General features: G+C 36.0%; 1 protein-coding gene across 1 annotated transcript in view; it reads left to right on the top strand.

Annotated features, from left to right (window-relative positions):
- The window catches only part of LOC128993809 (deubiquitinating protein VCPIP1-like), a 31583-nt gene extending 13707 nt beyond the window's left edge, over positions 1 to 17876 (top strand). Inside the window, exons 7-14 of the mRNA XM_054417824.1 lie at positions 7831 to 7968; positions 8930 to 9135; positions 9526 to 9611; positions 10282 to 10429; positions 11147 to 11279; positions 11997 to 12094; positions 13055 to 13421; positions 14979 to 17876. Coding sequence (XP_054273799.1) covers positions 7831 to 7968; positions 8930 to 9135; positions 9526 to 9611; positions 10282 to 10429; positions 11147 to 11279; positions 11997 to 12094; positions 13055 to 13421; positions 14979 to 14998 — 1196 coding nt within the window. The 3' untranslated portion in view covers positions 14999 to 17876. The remainder of the gene's footprint in view (positions 1 to 7830; positions 7969 to 8929; positions 9136 to 9525; positions 9612 to 10281; positions 10430 to 11146; positions 11280 to 11996; positions 12095 to 13054; positions 13422 to 14978) is intronic.
- Positions 17877 to 18210: the final 334 nt, after the last annotated feature.

Raw genomic sequence — 18210 nt, forward strand, 5'->3', positions numbered from 1 at the left:
TTGGAGGACTCTGTCCATATTTTATTTTGTTATCATTAAAAACGTCTTTGAAATTTACCGCCTCTTCTGGCGCTAAGGAAGTGGTTGATGTTACATTTGGGGTTATTGTCTTTGATAGAGTTGGTAAGGTAAACAAAGCTTTAGAAGCTGAGGATATGGTTGTGGGAATCACTGCATCATTTCTTGTTTCAGGTGATATAAATTTATCGTTCATACTGATATTGCCCGCTTCGGTGGTGTACATTTGATCCAAATTAGACTGTAGTTCATACAGTTCTGCGATTGCTTTCTGTATCGGTAGAATCTGTTTAGTAGATGTTTTAAGGTATAGTAGTTCTTTTTTGGTGTTTTGGAATGTTTTTATTTCTTCAGAGTGAATAGAGATTAATTCTGTGATAGTCCGTTCAATCTTGGTAATTTTATCTTGACAATTATTCCACATATCTGAGTTTTGCTTTTGTAAAGATATAAATGACTTCATGACTTCATTTCTAAAAGTATTAATGGTGGCAAGAATATCTAACTCATGCTTCTCTTGGATGATAAAACTTTGTGTATTTTCTGGTCTACATACCTCACACATAAATGGCAATTCTTCTTTCGACATCATTTGAAAACCTTTTTATCTCAGGGAATCTATCAGTTAGTTCCAGTGCTACCCATTTAAACAACATCAAATCACACTGCCTGGTGTTTCACTTAGCCCTGTAACTACAGCACATATACTGTAATATAAAACTAAATGTTTTTTTCGTCTGCAAGATGGCGGGTGGTGAGTCTGAAAGTATTTGTAGCTCGTGCGATAAACTAGTCCAGAATCGTCATAACGCAGTGAAGTGTTATGGGTGGTGTAAAAAATGGTGGCATATCGCCTGTGCTAGCATTTCAAAAACCAATTTCGATCATTTTAAGTGCATTTTTCAAATGAAAGGAATAAATTGGTACTGCCAATCGTGTTCAGAACGAGTTGCGATCATACTGGCGAACAACTCCGTGAACAACTCGGGATTCGGAACTGATGAGTCGTCTAAGAACTGCCCACAGAACGCTTCGGATCTGACTCAAATCATTAAGGAGCTGAACGAGATAAGGAAAAGTAACTTGTCTATGTCTGAAGGGCTCACTAGACTAGAAAGTGAGAGCGAAATTATTAGATCTAAATTAAATCAAGTTTTGAGTGATACTTGCCAACCTACCAAGACTCTTGCGACAGAACCATCTCTCCAGAACAACTCCCGTTCAACCAGTTCCAAGCAGACGAATCAAGATCGGGAAGATGGTTCCTTTACCAAAAATGTTATGATGACGCCGGTTGATAACCCCAAGAAAGCAGATTTTGACCGTGAACCATTACCCTGTGTTTGGAATATTGAGAAGACGTCTGTGAATGGAAATAACGTAATATCCAGTGACTCTTTCCCCGAAGTGAGTGCTTCTAACCCCATCAGAAACCCATGGAGGACAGTTAGGCACAAGAAGAGAACTACCGTGCAAAATAGGTCTAATCCTAACCTAGAAAATGGGAGGCCAGAACTAATGAATCAAGAAACTGTTAGGCCTACTAAACCTAAAGGAAATGGCAGGCCCACCCGGAAAGTATTAACTGGCACTGGTAAGTTGACAAACAGTAATGACAGTTCTAACCTGAAGGCAGTGAAAAGGACTAAATTTATTTTTGTTTCGAGACTTCAACCTTCGGTCGAAAAGGCCGATGTCGTAAACCATCTTACATCATTCAAAAGTGGCGATTATGTTGTTGAAAAGCTGAATACCAAGTATCCAACCTATAACTCCTTCAAAGTTGGTGTTCCAGAATCGCTATGGGATAGCATTTTTTGTGAGGACTTTTGGCCGGAAAACACTTTCATCAGTGAATTCAAACTACCAAGGCGCAATTTAAACTCTCAACACACGGCCGAGACTGGGGCAAACATAGCCTAAACCCAGTAAATGATAACCTTAATGTCTTGTTTCTTAATGTGCAGGGGTTACATTCCAAGGAAAACATCTTAGGCCTACATGCTGTGAGTAATCAGTATGACTTTCTCTGCCTTAGCGAGCATTGGTTGAACCCAAACGAGGCAGGTTATGTTATCGTTGAGGGTTATGAGCTTTCATCGATATTTTGTCGTAAAACCCATATAAGAGGTGGCGTCGCAATATTCGCCAATAATAGCAAGCCTACTAGGCCTACCTTCCAAGTGTTGGACATTGAATGTTATTGTCATGAAATAAGCTTTGAATGTGTGGGAATAGTTTTAGATAATCCTAAAATCATAATTGTTTGTATATATCACTCTCCTGCAGGGGATGAACTTATATTTCTGAATAATCTGGAGCTACTACTGATCCACCTGAGTAAATTGAAGATGAATATTGTTATTGGTGGCGATGTAAACTCAAGATTTGATGTTACCCGAGATCAGCCTAGTGTTAGAAGATTACTTAACCTACTCAGGCAATTTGATTGTGTTTACTTAAATGACAAGCCTACTCGCAAAAAAGCTTGTCTGGACAATATGTTTATAAATGTCCCGATCAACTCCTGCTCCACACACATCGTTCACCCTGACATAGCTGTTCACGAAGGCCTGGAGTTGAGGCTAATAACGGCATCAGAAGCTGCTAAACCATATATTGAGGAAATTATGCACCGCAGTCTTTCCCCAAGGTGCTTAAACAACTTTAAAGCTGAACTGGGGAATGTGAACTGGCCTAACATCCTGAACAGTAACCGTGCGGCCGATCAGTCAGCTGAAGAGACTTTCAATTTATTTTTTAACAAGCTGATTGATATTTTCAACTTAACTTGTCCTGTTAGTTACCTAACCGCAAAGAAGATTTCCGGACGTAAGGACAATAGGCCTAAAAGTGGAGTGGCCTGGTATAGTGATGACCTCAAGAAACTTAAGGAAACAGTTATGGCTTACCGTACTGTCTACATGAACCTTAGAACTGATGCCTCGTACAGTGCCTACAAAGAACTTAGAAACCTCTATAAAAACGTTGCGAACAGAGCAAAATTAGCCGCAAACGCTGACTTCATTGAGCGATCAGCAAACAAATGCCAAGCAGCGTGGACGATAGTAAGGCGAGTTTCTGGAGAGAAGAAGGAGGTCAGCAACAACCATTCTGCCGAGGACTTCAATAGATTCTTCATCGACTCCGTAAACGATGTTCGAGCCAGCATTCCTGTGAGTCCCCTGCCTGCGGATCACTTCCTGCAGCAAGTGAAGAGGCCCAGCACCCAACTTGAGTGGAATGAAGTGTCATGTGATGATGTGCTCAGTGCAGTGTCAAAAATGAAATCCTCAAAAAGCAAAGATGTGTATGGTCTCACAAGCAATATTGTTAAACACATTATCTTTGAAATAGTAATGCCCCTTGTCTTTTGTATCAACCTATGTCTGAAAGAAGGTGTTTTCCCAACCTCCCAAAAAATTTCTCGAGTCATCCCAATTTTCAAAAAAGGGGAAAAATCACAGATTAAAAACTATCGTCCTATTTCTCTGGTCCCTATAATTGGCAAGATCATTGAAGCTGTCATCAAACCTCAGGTATGTTCATTTTTTGACACAAACAAAATTTTTTCAAATTTTCAATTTGGTTTTCGTAAAAGTTTGTCTACCGTGGATGCCCTGGACCACCTTGTTTCTAAGATTTTGAGAGCTTTTGAGGAGTCGAGCTTTGCTCGGATCACAGCTTGTGATCTGAGTAAAGCATTTGACTGTATTGATCACAACATACTCATCACTAAGCTGGAGTACTATGGCATCCGCGGTATACAGCTTAAGTTTTTTGATTCATACCTGAGAGAGAGAACTCAATTCGTTGATGCAGGAGGCAAGATGTCAAGCTGCTTGAAAGTTAGCTCAGGTGTGCCACAAGGCTCGATTATAGGCCCCCTTCTTTTTATCACAGTCATCAATGACCTACCAGCCAATATTAAAAGATCCTCTACCATCATGTTTGCGGACGACACCAATTTTTTGAGTGTTCATCCCAACTTTTATGATCTCATGTCAGTAACTGAGCTCACAACTGATTCAGCTTATATGTGGTTTAATGCTAATAGCCTTTGTCTTAATAAGAATAAAACTCAAAATCTATTGTGTAGTCTTAAAAACATTCCAGTAGAGTCACAAGATGTAAACAATGAAAATGTAATTACAGTTTTAGGAATAAAAATTGATAAATGTTTAAGCTGGTCTCCTCAGATAGATTTGGTTTGTGCAAGATTGTCCAGAGTAATCTGTTTGCTTAGAAATCTTATGGGTGTTGTACCTGAAACCTACATAAGGGTAGCCTACTTTGCATTTTTCCAATCCATAATTAGCTACGGCTTGATTCTTTGGGGAAACAGTAGTCACATAAGTGAAGTGTTAATACTCCAAAAGAAGGTAGTTAGAATAATAAACAAAGCTCCAATTGAAGAGCATTGCAAGCCATTGTTCATAAGAAGTAGAATATTGACTGTGATTAATCTGTACATATTTATGTGTTTACTTAGGGTTAAGAAAAATACTAGTTCCCATGTTTATAGGTTTAATATCCATTCACACAACACTTGTAATCAGTTCCTATTAGACGTGCCTTATTGTAGGTTAAGTAAATGTAAAAATAGTTACCATGTTATTTCATTAAGATTATTTAATAAGCTTAGCATCAATGCCAAAGAATTGGACCTTAAGTCATTTAAAAAAAGAGCTCAGGATTGGTTACTTTTACATCCTTTTTATGACTTAGAAGAATATTTTAAGGTTGACGAAGTTAACTTTTAATGTCCTCACATTTCCACATTATTTTTTATTTGTAAGCATATGTATTAGTATAGCCTATTTTGACTTGTTTTTAGGCTTGTTTTGTTTTGCCTAAAAATAGGCTGTTTATGTAATAGCTGAATTTTCTTGACTTTTGTCTATTGCATTTGTTGTAAATGTTGAAGGACAATAAAACGTTTCTGATTTCTGATTTCTGAATGTAACACTGTTCAAAACTGCATAGATAAGTCAGTACACTACAGCAGAAATTTACACTATGTAACATACACATGATGATGGCTAGAGTTTTGAAGTGTACATTTCTTAAAAATTTCGAGAGGTCTAGGGAAGGGCTGATAAGATATGGATACTTCATGAAGTGAGATGTTACGAGAAGTTATCTATAATATTTAATGTTGTGTCATTTTTGCTTTATATATATATATTTTTGCGTCAATATTGTGTGTGTCTAGCAAGTCGTAGAAAGACGAGAGAGGGCTCAAATTAAAAGTTTTTCTTCTGTGACAGCGGGGAAAAGTAAATAAAATCTAATATATAAAATTCTCGTGTCACAGTGTTTGTCTGCAAACTCCTCCGGAACGACTTCACCGATCGTTATTAAATTTGGTGTGTAAATTCTGTAGGTATGCGAATCGGACGTAAACTATTTCCCGTTTCGAAATTCTTAAAAGGGCTCCAGTGGCTCTGGAGTTTCCCATGTTAACCTTATGAGAAATGGAATTAATGAATCTTAACAGCTGTTTCAATTAAACAAGTTGGTTCTGTTCTATGATGTTCAATAGCATTAAAGTTACAAGGATTACCAACAGGGTGCAGCACTATTATTTCTTTTACAATTTATGACAACAGCTAATTTGCAACCAAAAGGTGAGTGAGCGTAGCGAACGAACTTCAACCTGGAGGCGAGTTAGCGTAGCGAACGAGCTAACCTGAAGGCAAGTGAGCGCAGCGAACGAGCTCCAACCTAAAGGTGAGTGAGCGTAGCGAACGAGCTCCAACCCAAAGGTGAGTGAGCGTAGCGAACGAACTTGAACCTGGAGGCGAGTTAGCGTAGCGAACGAGCTAACCCGAAGGCAAGTGAGCGCAGCGAACGAGCTCCAACCTGAAGGTGAGTGAGCGTAGCGAACGAGCTCCAACCCAAAGGTGAGTGAGCGTAGCGAACGAACTTCAACCAGGACGTGATTGAGCGATGCGAACGAGATCATCTTGAAAATTAAACGTAACGGTACTTTCTTTCCATCGGTCTGTCTTAGGGGAAACCTATAACTTAGGCGATACGAAGTTCGCCGGGTCAGCTAGTGTTCTCTATAAGAATATGAAATTCAAATTCTTTATTAACTCATAACATCTTTTTTGTAGTACAATGTACATGGTTAGGAGTTTTGTCAGTATTTATGATGAGAAAACTAATTACAATTTTTAAAACTGTAAAAATGTAATAGGAATATCATCCAAAATGATAAACAGCAGGTTTTCATTACTTCTGATCATCTTTTGTGATTTATCTTAAAGCCAGTATGCAGTATATGGGTTTCTTTTTTGCCAGTCAACTCTGCTATGTATTTGATAACATCATAAAACCAGGGAGAACGTAATAAAACATTGAGTTTTTTTGTAAAGTCTTAAAATGTCGTAAAATTGTAGCTAAATTGTATGCGTTTTGTAAATTTGTATTTTTTGGAAATAAATAAATATAAACGTGGACTTTAAATATAATGTTAACTATTTCTCCTAAAGCATTTTGTAAGTACAGGAAAAATGGTTGCCTGAGAAGGGAATTATGAATTGCATCATATAGATTTGTGGATAACATAAATATGGGGTTTGTAGGTACTGTATGACAAATCGACTGCAGATGAAATTGCCAAAATTCATTTCTGATATTTTCAGGAAAGGTGGTCAAAACTACTTTCTATTGAGCCCAAACTGTGGTCCAATTATACATCCGCTTTTAGGGAAATTCTGTCATATAGACAATTTCTTTTCTCTTAGTTTGTTTAGTTTATATTACAATACCTAATTGGTTTTCTACATAGGTTATCAGGGGCTTTAATGTGCAAAAGATGTGGTTTTTACAGGCTACTTCGAGTTACATTACCTATCCATACAAGTTGTTTATATCGAGCTTGTGGCACACCTAGGCTACATTTTGGTGATTTGGTTGTGTGAATTATTACCATAACCAAATGATGATTATTAATATTGATTGCAACACATTAAACACAGAAATACCATTTACCATTCGATGTATGCAAGAATTATTGATCAGACGGCCGGACACACCGTGAATTGACGATTGAGCAAAATATTAATATTAGAATAATGACACGAACATTTTTCACTACATTATCTGAAAACAATTATAGGAATTTAGAATAATTACATAACTAACACCATACCTCACGTGAGGGCCTTACCCCTGGTTCAATGGCAGCAGCAAGACAAGGCTTCGAGTCATCTCTTGTCCTCTCCTTGCTTTTGCGCATGCGCGAGCACTCACGTGACCTGAAGAGTGCCTTCTTTGTGGGACATTTGAATTATTGTGGAGGTTAAGCTCCACAAGCTATAGGCCTACTGTGACATTGCCTATCTGTATAAGTTATTTGTACCAATAATGAATGAAATAATTAGATTCTGATTCTTAGTCATCAAAATAGTCATATTAACATCCAGGGGTACATTATCACTGTATTCTGATTATTACCAAAGGGTCGTGTCTTTGTCTTCGGAGGTCACAGCAAAATTATGAACATCTCCCGTGGTCCCGTAGACCTCATCATCGTCTGCAGCGGTCTTAGAAACATAATCATCGTATCACGCTGATCACCATTTAGTATTGAAATTTAGTAAAATATGGTCCTTTTAACTCTGAACAAAACAAAACCTCCCCCGTTGTTGTAAGAAATATGGCCCAAAAGTTACTGCAACTTTTGTGATTTTACCCATAAACTGCAGTATTTACTCCCATCATAATATTCATGGTAAGGGTTGTCGTTAGAAAGTATGTTTTAGATTGCTGATACCATTTATTAACTATTGCAATGTTCAGGTGGTGAGAACTGCATACAGGCTGGCTACATGCTGCGACTGACTTGTGCTATGGATGAGTTGTTCTACAACAAGTATGGAGCTCAAGCTCAGCTGGTAACGGACATGTATCTGTATCAGTACGCTAGCAGGAAAACTGGTGAGTTATAGATGACTCTTGTCTCACATTGTCTTGTGAAGGTAAAGAGGTTTCTATTGTCTCTTTACCTTAGGGGAGCGAGCTGGCGTAGTGGTTAGAGCGCGGGACTTCAGTCCCTGAGGTCCCGGGTTCGATCCCCGCCAAGTCACGAATGGATTTAATCCAAGTGATAATGCCATAACCCCCAGGTCTAGCCTGAAGTAATGTGGAAAACAATCCCAGGCTCGTGCCTAGTGTCCCAAGACACAAAAAAAATTGTCTCGTTACCTTCATTATCTCCTAAAATATATTTTATTGACTCATACTTCTGTGTATATCTCCATGGTGGAGATATACACTGATACACATGGTGTACAGCTATACATAGTGTCTTGGGTCACTGAAATACATTGTAGGCTAAAGGCTGAAGTATGCTTTTTAAGAGTAAGTAAGCTCACTCTTTACACACCTTCTAAACAGGCTGACTCAAACAGAAGAACGTCTTTTGGCAATCCGGTGTCACTTTCCTGAAAATGAACGGATAGGCAGATTGCAGGCATTCATCAGGTGGCACTTCACCACATTTATTAATGTGTCTTTTCTGAAAAAGACAATGAAAAGTTGTCGATCGAAGTTGTTTCATAACAAGTTGTCTTTCTGTTTGGATTAATTTAACAATTTCGGTATTCAAAAGAAATCAGTAATTTAAACCAGCACAATCTGTTTGTGGCTCTGTTCAACATCCACTTTTAGTACAAAGCTGGCAACAACTCTAACCAAAAGTGTCTTTTCTCTTTATTATTTATGAGTTTAGATTTTTTATGCACTATGTACTGATTATTGTGGTTTGCGTTTTGTCATGAATCTCAATTAGACTTCACTGGGAATATTGTAATTAGTAGATGAATAGAGACAGAACTAGGTCGTACATTCCCAAGAAAGAATCCCAAACACAAGAGCTGAAGTTATCTTCTGTTTCCAGGTGCAGGACTGCGGATGATGTCAGTAGTGGAAGCTACAACCGCAGCTCTGCAGGATCGCAGGCTGCAGCGCTGTCTGGTGTGTGACGCTATCAACATTCTACCTCTGAGTGACGACTGGTTGCGACCGCGCGGCTTCCTCTACGCAATGGCCAAGAAGCAATACGGCTTCCTACAGGAGGATCGCAAGTACCCCTTCACGGCTTATGTGAGCATTAAATTGAAAGTGACTCACTTATTTTCTTGGTTGAACACGTTTCTATAAATTTCTTAAAGGTTACCTAAATATAGCTGGGTAGATGAGTGGTTATACAGGTAGTGCTCGCTTGATAATCAAAAGGTCCCACTTGAAGGTGCCCTTTAAAGAGGCAACGATCATAAGATCCTGAGAAAATTCAGTAGCTTAAAGTTCAGTGGTTAAAATTGATCCCTCTAAAATTTATGTTGAAGTAAGACAAAACTTCACAAAGAAAAATGGCTTATTGAATGATTATAAATTATTAGTGCTCGTCTATAAACGAGGAGTTATGTACCGGTATTAATTTTTTCAAACCACATTTTAAGTGTCAACCCGATTGCAGTGTATTGTTGTTTTCAGGGCGTCACATGTACTTACAATGCTAAAAAAGACATGTTGGTAGTAGACTCTGCTCTAAGTATGGACAGCTGCATGTTCTGTAGTGGGTGAGTAAAGTAAATTGTAAGCCTCATGAATTAGCTCTAAATGTTACATTCTTATGTTACTGCTATTATTGTTATTTGGTATTGGTGTAAAAGATTATTGGAGAATTTTTCCATCTCGGATTCTGAAAGCATGGGATATTTAACATTTTGAAAGCTGTCATTTTATTTTGTCCTCAGATATTATCAGAGCTTCAAATAACAACGCAAATCTGAAAACAACACAGACTAAAACAAGTTTTAGATTATTAAGCAGTAAAAAAAGTCAAAAAAAGGAAAAAGTATCTATTAGATTACATTGTCTTTCTGACACACAATTACGATTGCATAGCTGTACAATATTTGCTATGGTAACTCGGCCGGCCAAACCAAACTTCTTTGACTAATTAAACAGTTTCCAGAAGCATTGCAACATGTTATTTTATTCATCTATATTTGAAGCGCATATTTTAAGTAGCATTTATTGTCACCCCATTTGCTAAAATGGCAGTCACAGGGATGCTCTATTTTAAAATGGCTGTCTAGAAGAAAATAGCCTTCTTGACATGGTTAGGCTATTGTTTAATCACAATGTATATTGCATTGAACATAAATTGCAATTCATTTGTTGGTACCTTTTCCTTTGCTGTATGTATGTAACTTGATCATGGTTGTTTATCGGGTTTATTTGCAGGAAACTCCGCATGATTCATCATGATGGCACAGTGGCATACGAGAACGGAGACGTGACAAACGAACCCGTCAAGAACCCTTTGAATCGTTGTCCCTGCGGCTTTAAACATTGGTGGAAAGGAGTGGCTTACGATAATCCACCTGTAGAGGTAAAAGATTATATGATTTTATACAATTTTTTTTACAAACAGTGAAGTTCTATGATTGTATGAACAGGGCTGGATTCAAGCTCTGCAACACAACCATATCCCCAGGGGGTCAATGTGTCACAAAGTAATCTCATTAGTCAGGATGTATTATTGTAGATAGTGAGTTCAGTGGTAGCTGTAAATTTTCCTGTGTGGGAATGTTCAAGATAGTTTGTGGAGATGTTCACGATTTCAATGTGATCGCAGATATTGTTAATGATTTTTTCGCGATTACATGAGACTTTTTTTCATCACAATTGTTTTTGTAAACTACTTCACTTTAAATAAAACTCTGGAAAAAATATTTCAATAATCACAACTTCAGGAGGTGTTCACCATTTCACCGCATCACTGGAGATGTTAATGACTTTCTCACTGTCGCAAATGCTTCCTTGATCTTTGAAAGATTATTATTACATGAGGTTCGTTGTCTCCTCGACATCAAGACCAGGCCGAGGAACACTTTCCTGGGGGAGAGCCCCCAGACTCCTCTAATGAAATGAAATGAAAATCCTTCTTTATTGAGGCGAACTTAGGACCTCCTGGTCCTTTCTTACAGTTAACCTCTAAATCTAATCGATTTTTTGTCTCTAATTGAGGAGGTGGTAATTTTTACCTCCCTCAAACCTCAGTGATGTCTAGGAGCCTGGGTACAAGTGATGTGTAATATGTCTGCAGATCCCCGTGTTGATGGAATGGAACGGAGTGAGTGTTGGTGACATTGTTCACTGGTTCCAATACGAGTCTGACAGACGACTGAACAGCAATGCGTACCAGCTGGCCTCCTTCCTGTTGCAGAAACACTTCCCAGGTGAATCTAGCTTCAAACTGTTAAACAAATATTTTAAGTTAATATTTTAGTATTTTCTTTTTTTTTATTTGTGTTGAGTGTATTTTTTTGGTATGTTATTTTACGTCTTAATGCATATTTATTCAACATTGTACCACCCTATTTAGCCATAAAGAAATATTTCCCCCTTGATATTTCTTGTTATAAAAGAAGAATCCTTGCTCTCCTCGTCCATACCAGTGTAAAGAGAAGCAAAACAGACTGTTATGTGTGCATGTGCAATCCTTACTAAACTCAATAATGTCATCGACTTCCTAACAAGCCGGTCATCGACACCTCTACCAACCAAGTCCCACAATTATTATTGTGTTATTGTGTTATTATTGTGTGCTTATTAGCTTAATATAGATTGCACACATATGGCATTTTAATCCGCACATGTTGAAATACCTCAATGCTACACTCTCCAGTGCAACTCCTTAGTCAACTGGGTTATCATGCCACTGTCGGCCACTCGGGACACTTCGACGCACTTCGACCACATCAGCCTTCACAGGCTTCATGGGCTTAAAAAGGTTTTCCCAAAATCAAATAGGCAAGATTTTGATTACTATGTGACTAGACAAGCAATTTAAGCTACCAATTATCCTTGTCAGAAAAAGTATTTAATCTGTTTTAAGAGCAGATGACAGTTGTGTTAACATTTTCTATTTGAATTTAACAAATTATTCTGTTCAGGTGAATTTGGTTCGGAACGCCTGCATCAAAACATTGTCCAACAGATTTTGGAGCAGGTGAAGGAATTACCACCGGCCCCCCGAGTTGATTCTCCTGTCGTAAGTAACGGTCTTTAAGCAAAAATGTAATTTATATGTCATTCTAAATCCAGACATATTACGAGCACTTTCAATTTGCTACAACTTATTTCATTTTGTCCAAAAGATGTTTTACTAAAATCAATTTAATTCAGGTTCCTATTATGTCATTGTCTAATGACATAATAGTTTAAAATGCTGACTCTAGAGTCAGCATTTTAAACTGAAAATATCTGTTAAGTTTTCTAATTTGTAAGTTTGTATTACAACAGATTTTTTTGACAGAAAATATAAAACCTTATTATTGTTATATAGGCCTTTACGTACTTCAGTAAATTTAGTTGTTTTACAAAATTCAAATTTGTATTAAGGCTTTTTGGCTGTAAGTGGGTATAACGGTTTTGTATAATTCTATATATGTAAATTCTGAGAAAAAATTGGGTATAAATGCTTTGTAAAGAATTTTAAAAAAATGTGGGTTTGTAAATAAAACATATCTCACAATGAGGAACTGTTCAATTTATAATTTTAAATAGCCACTGGCGAGAATTTGTGTAAAGTAGAGTTCACGATTTTAGGAACGGTCAGCTACAGTAGAACCTAGCGTAAAGGGGATGTGGAGATGGTTTCAGATAACCAAAATTCCCATTATAAAGAAGACAATTTTTCAGTATTTAAAGTGATGAGAATAACACACGGTAATAACACAATTAAAGCACATTTTAAGGTTATAACACTGTTGGCCTTGATCTCAAGCACTCTGCAACCTTTCATCCTTTGTCATTTCACATGTTCATACTTTGTCTGAGATACAATTTTAGTGTTTTTATTTTCTCAGACCACTTCAATCTTCAGTGTTTTCGTTGATCTAGTTTCAACTTATTCCTATTTTATTTAAGATGCCTTTATTCGTAATCTCTCTCAACGTATTATTTTGCATTAACCTCATAATTTTCTTATACTCACTATTCAACATTACAGGACATGATGGAGCAAGACTCACAGTGCAAGGAGGAGGCTTGTGGAACCAGTGTTACCACCCCTGTAGCAGTGAATAGTGTCGACCCACCAGCAATGAACAGTGCCACTAGTGCCAACACGAGTGAACAAAGTGACGCATGTGCAAGTGCTCAGCGGAAAAAGAAAACGTTGATGAAGCCAGAACACAAACCGAGCACCTCGAGGACAAATCCCAATGTGGGTCGAGGTTACCGCGTGGGCCCCGGGATGTCGATGTTGTCTTCTATGCCTGTAGAGCCTAACTCTGAGGCCATGGACCGATTCCTGCAGTTGATGAAACGCAAAGCTCCATCGCCCAGTTCCCCAGACTCGCCCAGCCCTTCTACTAGTAAGCAGTAATTTACGGTTTACTCAAGACTATTTTGGGCTTTTGTCTTTTGAGTTTTCTTTTTCTTTTATCAACAACTATCAATTATTTAAGAGTGAGACACAACCTTTGGCACGTACAAGCTGAATATAAACAAAGGGTGTAGAATGGAGTGAGATGATCAGCTGAGTTTTGTTTTTGACTCAGCTGTTTTTTAGTTAGGATCATAGATTTTCACTCAATGATCAAGAACAGCTGGGTCCAGTTTACATCAAAAAGCTACTCACTTTTCTCAGGGTTGAATAGGCTTAGGGATTAAGGCACTTTTCTAAGGGTTTATTTATTTCACTTAGGGATTGATTAAGTAGTACAGTAGATTTCCTCTTGGACAGGACAATTTGGTTCAGATATGATAACCGACTGTGTATTATTTACTAACACAAACTGCTTCGTTTAGTCACGTAAACAAACAACGGTTGGTCCAAACCTTTTTTTTAGTACATCCAGTTTTTTTACCTTCAATGTGTTCAATTCAATGTGTTTTAAGATTTGCAAGAAAAAGAATATGTGACAAAGAACATTTGATATTTTAAATCTGCTGTATGAAATAGTTACATTCACCATTGAATGATTTTAGAAACAGAATTGTGTTTGTGTTTACATCAGCATTTTTAACCTTTTTTTGTCCTTGAAACAAACCGTGAATGGTTGAAACCCTGGTCTCGTTACTAGCTAACATATATATTTTGTTAGATAGCATCATTAATTTATACCCCAATGATGAATACTTTCTGGGTCCAGAAGCAGTGTCCTTTGGGATAATTGTGTCTACAACCTTTACAGTTAAATTACTTGACCATCGAGACTATTCAATTTTATTTTGACGATTTGGGATGCGAAATCAGATAACTGATTTTCCGTGCATAATTTGTGCTTCTAAAGTCCCAACATTGATTTTCGTAGTATCGTCTGATGGTTTTGGACTTTTTTGCTTGGTTAAGATGGCGATCCCAATTTGTCAGAGCGAGGGGGAATCTATTGTAAAATTGTTGTTTTATTTATAAGTGTGTATGTTCAATATTTAATGCTTTATTTTAACTGAGTAAAATGCTTCAAGGTTGCTTTAACAATTTACATATTACAATTTACATCTTAAATCTTTATGTTGTCATATTTTAAAAAACTGTTTATGTACCTTATTTCGTATTTATTCTTCAAAATTTGTGATTTTAGATAAAGACAATTGAAGGAATAAGATTAGGCCTGTATTGGCATAAATTATAGGGATAATCATAATTATACCATTTTGCCCATGATTAAAAAATTGTTTGAGTAGCATTTTTGTTTTGTACCCACAAAAGTCACATTTTGTAAAATTATTTTTCCATTTAAATCTGTTCATTTAAACAGCAGTTATCATTCTATCAAGAATATACAAACAAAAAATTCTTCATGCTAACAATTTTTGTTTTGTGTAAATACATTCTTGACCACATATCAAAAACTTAACATATCAGACATTGCAGTTTATTTCACAAATAATTTATTTTGTTAATAATATTGGTTTTGTTTTTTCAGAACATTTCAAATTGAAATAGTCTTGAGTAAACTATGTGGGAGTTCCTGTGATTGTGAAAAATTTAGTGCTATGTTAGATAAACGCTCTGTACAGTTTGTTATTTAAACTCGCTATATTATATTGTGATATTGATAACTTTACTTCATAAATATTATATAAGTTATTATAGTTTATTATCTTTATTTATTACTATAGCTATAACAGATTTTCTTGTACAGACATTTCACAACTAAAATATAGTTTCTCCGTTGGAAATAGTTAGGATTTTATTTGGCTAATCCTCCATGGTGCTGATATATTGCAGCGTTGTCTGTCAAATATTTTGGCTCTTAAGTTGTTTGCTGCTTTGTTCCTTTTGTTTGAATATGGGTACTTTCATACTGGTTTTTTAATTTGGTAGAATCGCTTATTTACCGTCATCTAAAAAAGGTGTAAGGCAAAATCATGCGGTTGATGATCTTGGATTTGACCTCGATTATGGCCAAACTTGATCAGGGGAAATTGACACTGACGCGTCCGCAATGTAGAAACTTGTGATGTTGCCATGATTGCTAGAGGTAATCACAAGTGTTACCGTATTCGCTACAATTCCTCAGATCATTATTGTTATGAGTGATGAATTTGAATTTGAAATTTTAGACTCAAGTTTTAGGATTTGAATTTTATCATCATTATCCTTGTAGTGAAGGCGATTTCTACAAAACACTACTACCCCATTAATAATGGATGGATTTTTACAAACGATGTGTCAAAATTAAGTATTTTTTTGTGTAGACGCCCCCTTTCACCAATTACTGTGATAAATGTCCTCGGGCTTTGCCCCGCAGGCCATCAAAGTCCCAGTGTATTTTTTATGAAGAAAATTTACTACCCAGCTGTTTAATACATCTTAGTTCAGTAGTGGGATTTGTCAAGTGTCAAGATATTTTGCGTCATTGTACATGTTGTTAGTTGAATATAAACAAACAACACATTCTTTTCTGCATTCACCCCGAAGCACGGGCAGAGCTAGTTGTCTGTAATAGCTGCAATTAACCAAAACCTAAAACCAAAATCAACATATCTTATGGTGAAATGTATACAAATCCACATGTTCATGAACAATAACTATGTACAATGCAACAAATGTTTTCTACCTCCTTTTTAAGTGTTTTTTTATCTACCTACAGAAAAAATCACATGTTTGCTAGCTTCTTTTTAAAATTTTTATTTTAACTATCTAAACTTTTATGTTTTAAATATTTTTTAGTCATTTTACTCCACTTTAATTGAAGTGAATTTAGGTAGGTACTTTGAATGCTTTTTAATTTACTAGCTAGAACAAAGTGAATTTCCTATTGGTTATCTTGTAAGAGTCAAAGTCTGTTACCTAAGGTATGCTTATACAGAATACATTAATTTATTTGGATTGCTGTGTTTTAATATATCTGTGTTTGACTTGTCTTTGATCATTTTAACATCAAACTGTTTTGCAATGCTCGTTGCAGCAAACTTGAAAGTCTTAGGGGTGTTCTAACTGTAAATTTCCTTTTGTTGTGAAAAAAAAACGCTAAAGCAAGAAAAAAATTGCTCTTCAGTTTTGCTGTGGGGGGTATTTTAAAGTTTCTTTTAAATTTTTGAAGTGTCCTTATTGATATCTATGAATGTGGAGTGCTTAGAATACTTATCATGAAGTATATTATTGTAAGGTAGTATTAAATATTTTGTTACTCTAAAATGATTGTCTGATTATATTTTTGGTCAATTAGCTTTCTCTGGTTTATTTAAAGATTAATTTTTCTTCTGTTTAACAAACTAAAGAATTCAAGTTAGGTTTCTCAGGACAGGTATTGGTTTTGTTCAATTGAACAGTAAAATTGTCTGGATTTACTTAAGTGTGTGAACTTGCTTAAGAGTGACATAGGCAGGACACAGTAAAAATATCTAGTTATGCTGCTGTATGCGGTTTTTACCCATGATGAGTATTTGTGTGTTTCACTAAAATACTTTAAACAATATTCAAAGAAAGTGTTAAGGCCCAGAACAACTGTTTGTTTTAATGATCAAGCCAGGCCAGTGAAAAATAAGTTTTGTTGTTCTACTTACCCAACCGACTGAAAGAATTTGTGAGTTTAAAAAATTAAATGGTTAAAGCAAGATGTGTTATTTATAAAATCTGTATATTATTACTTTTTGTTTTTGTTGTACAATTATTCATGCATTTCTAAAAAATTTATAAAGTCTTTAAAAATGTGGACATGTACTAGATTTCACAACTAGCTTCAATCAAATATGTTTTTATTCTTTTGTACCCCACAAACAGAGCTTTCTTAAAAACATTTTGCGACTTTGTTTTGCTCATTTAATAATTTAAGGAGGCTAATAGGTTCCATTTGATTTCATACCCCTTTACACATTGGCCACTGGCGCCACCAGTTGCTCACGGCTAATAGCGGCTTAAGAGATAAAAGTCTAAAAGTCATATAGTTAGGAGTTTGTTCAAAATTAATTTTCTTCACAATTGATTACCCTATTTGGTCACACCATCACATATCTCAAATAACGTAAGACTATTAAGTATAAATTAATTTGTGTTTTTGACAAAAATTAGGAAAACATTTGATCCATTCTCTCTGCAAACAACTTTAAGAGCTAGCTTTAGGATATTTTTAACTCGATATTTAAGTGACGTGAAGTAAAGACACAGATAGAACTTTAGTGATTGCTCAACGAATATTACGATAAGTAGAAATTATCATTCGGTTTTGATAGTAATTTGTAAATTGCTAGTTGGTAAACTCAAGTATTTTTTTACTTAGCTTAGCATTTTCGTTGTTCTTGAGTTTTCTTGAGGGATAAATAATAAGTTTAAACTATTGTATTGTATGTAATATCAAATAAAAATTATTTAAAGTAAACTATTTCTTGTGTGTTTTGATCCATACCGAACTGTCTTTATTTTAATACATTGTGCAATTGCTAAAAAGTTTGATCGAAATTGTTGAGTTAACGGTAAGTGCTGATGATGAATTTTTCAGTAATGACTCACAGTACGAGTACAGAAGTAAATATTATATTCATTACAACTCTTTGTGGACCCAAGTAATTGAAATCCTTGGTGATAATAGAATGTTATCAGGTCTTGAACAAGTAAGTTCCATTGGTGTTTTCCTTTTTTATTGGTATCATACAGACTTATCAGAGGGTTTTCTTATTATTTTTAAACATTATCATAGATTAAACACATCCTTT

The sequence above is a fragment of the Macrosteles quadrilineatus genome, unplaced genomic scaffold (genome assembly GCF_028750875.1).
Source record: "Macrosteles quadrilineatus isolate MER2022 unplaced genomic scaffold, UCM_ALF_1.0 Scaffold_5__1_contigs__length_97177068, whole genome shotgun sequence".
Lineage (NCBI taxonomy): Eukaryota > Metazoa > Arthropoda > Insecta > Hemiptera > Cicadellidae > Macrosteles > Macrosteles quadrilineatus.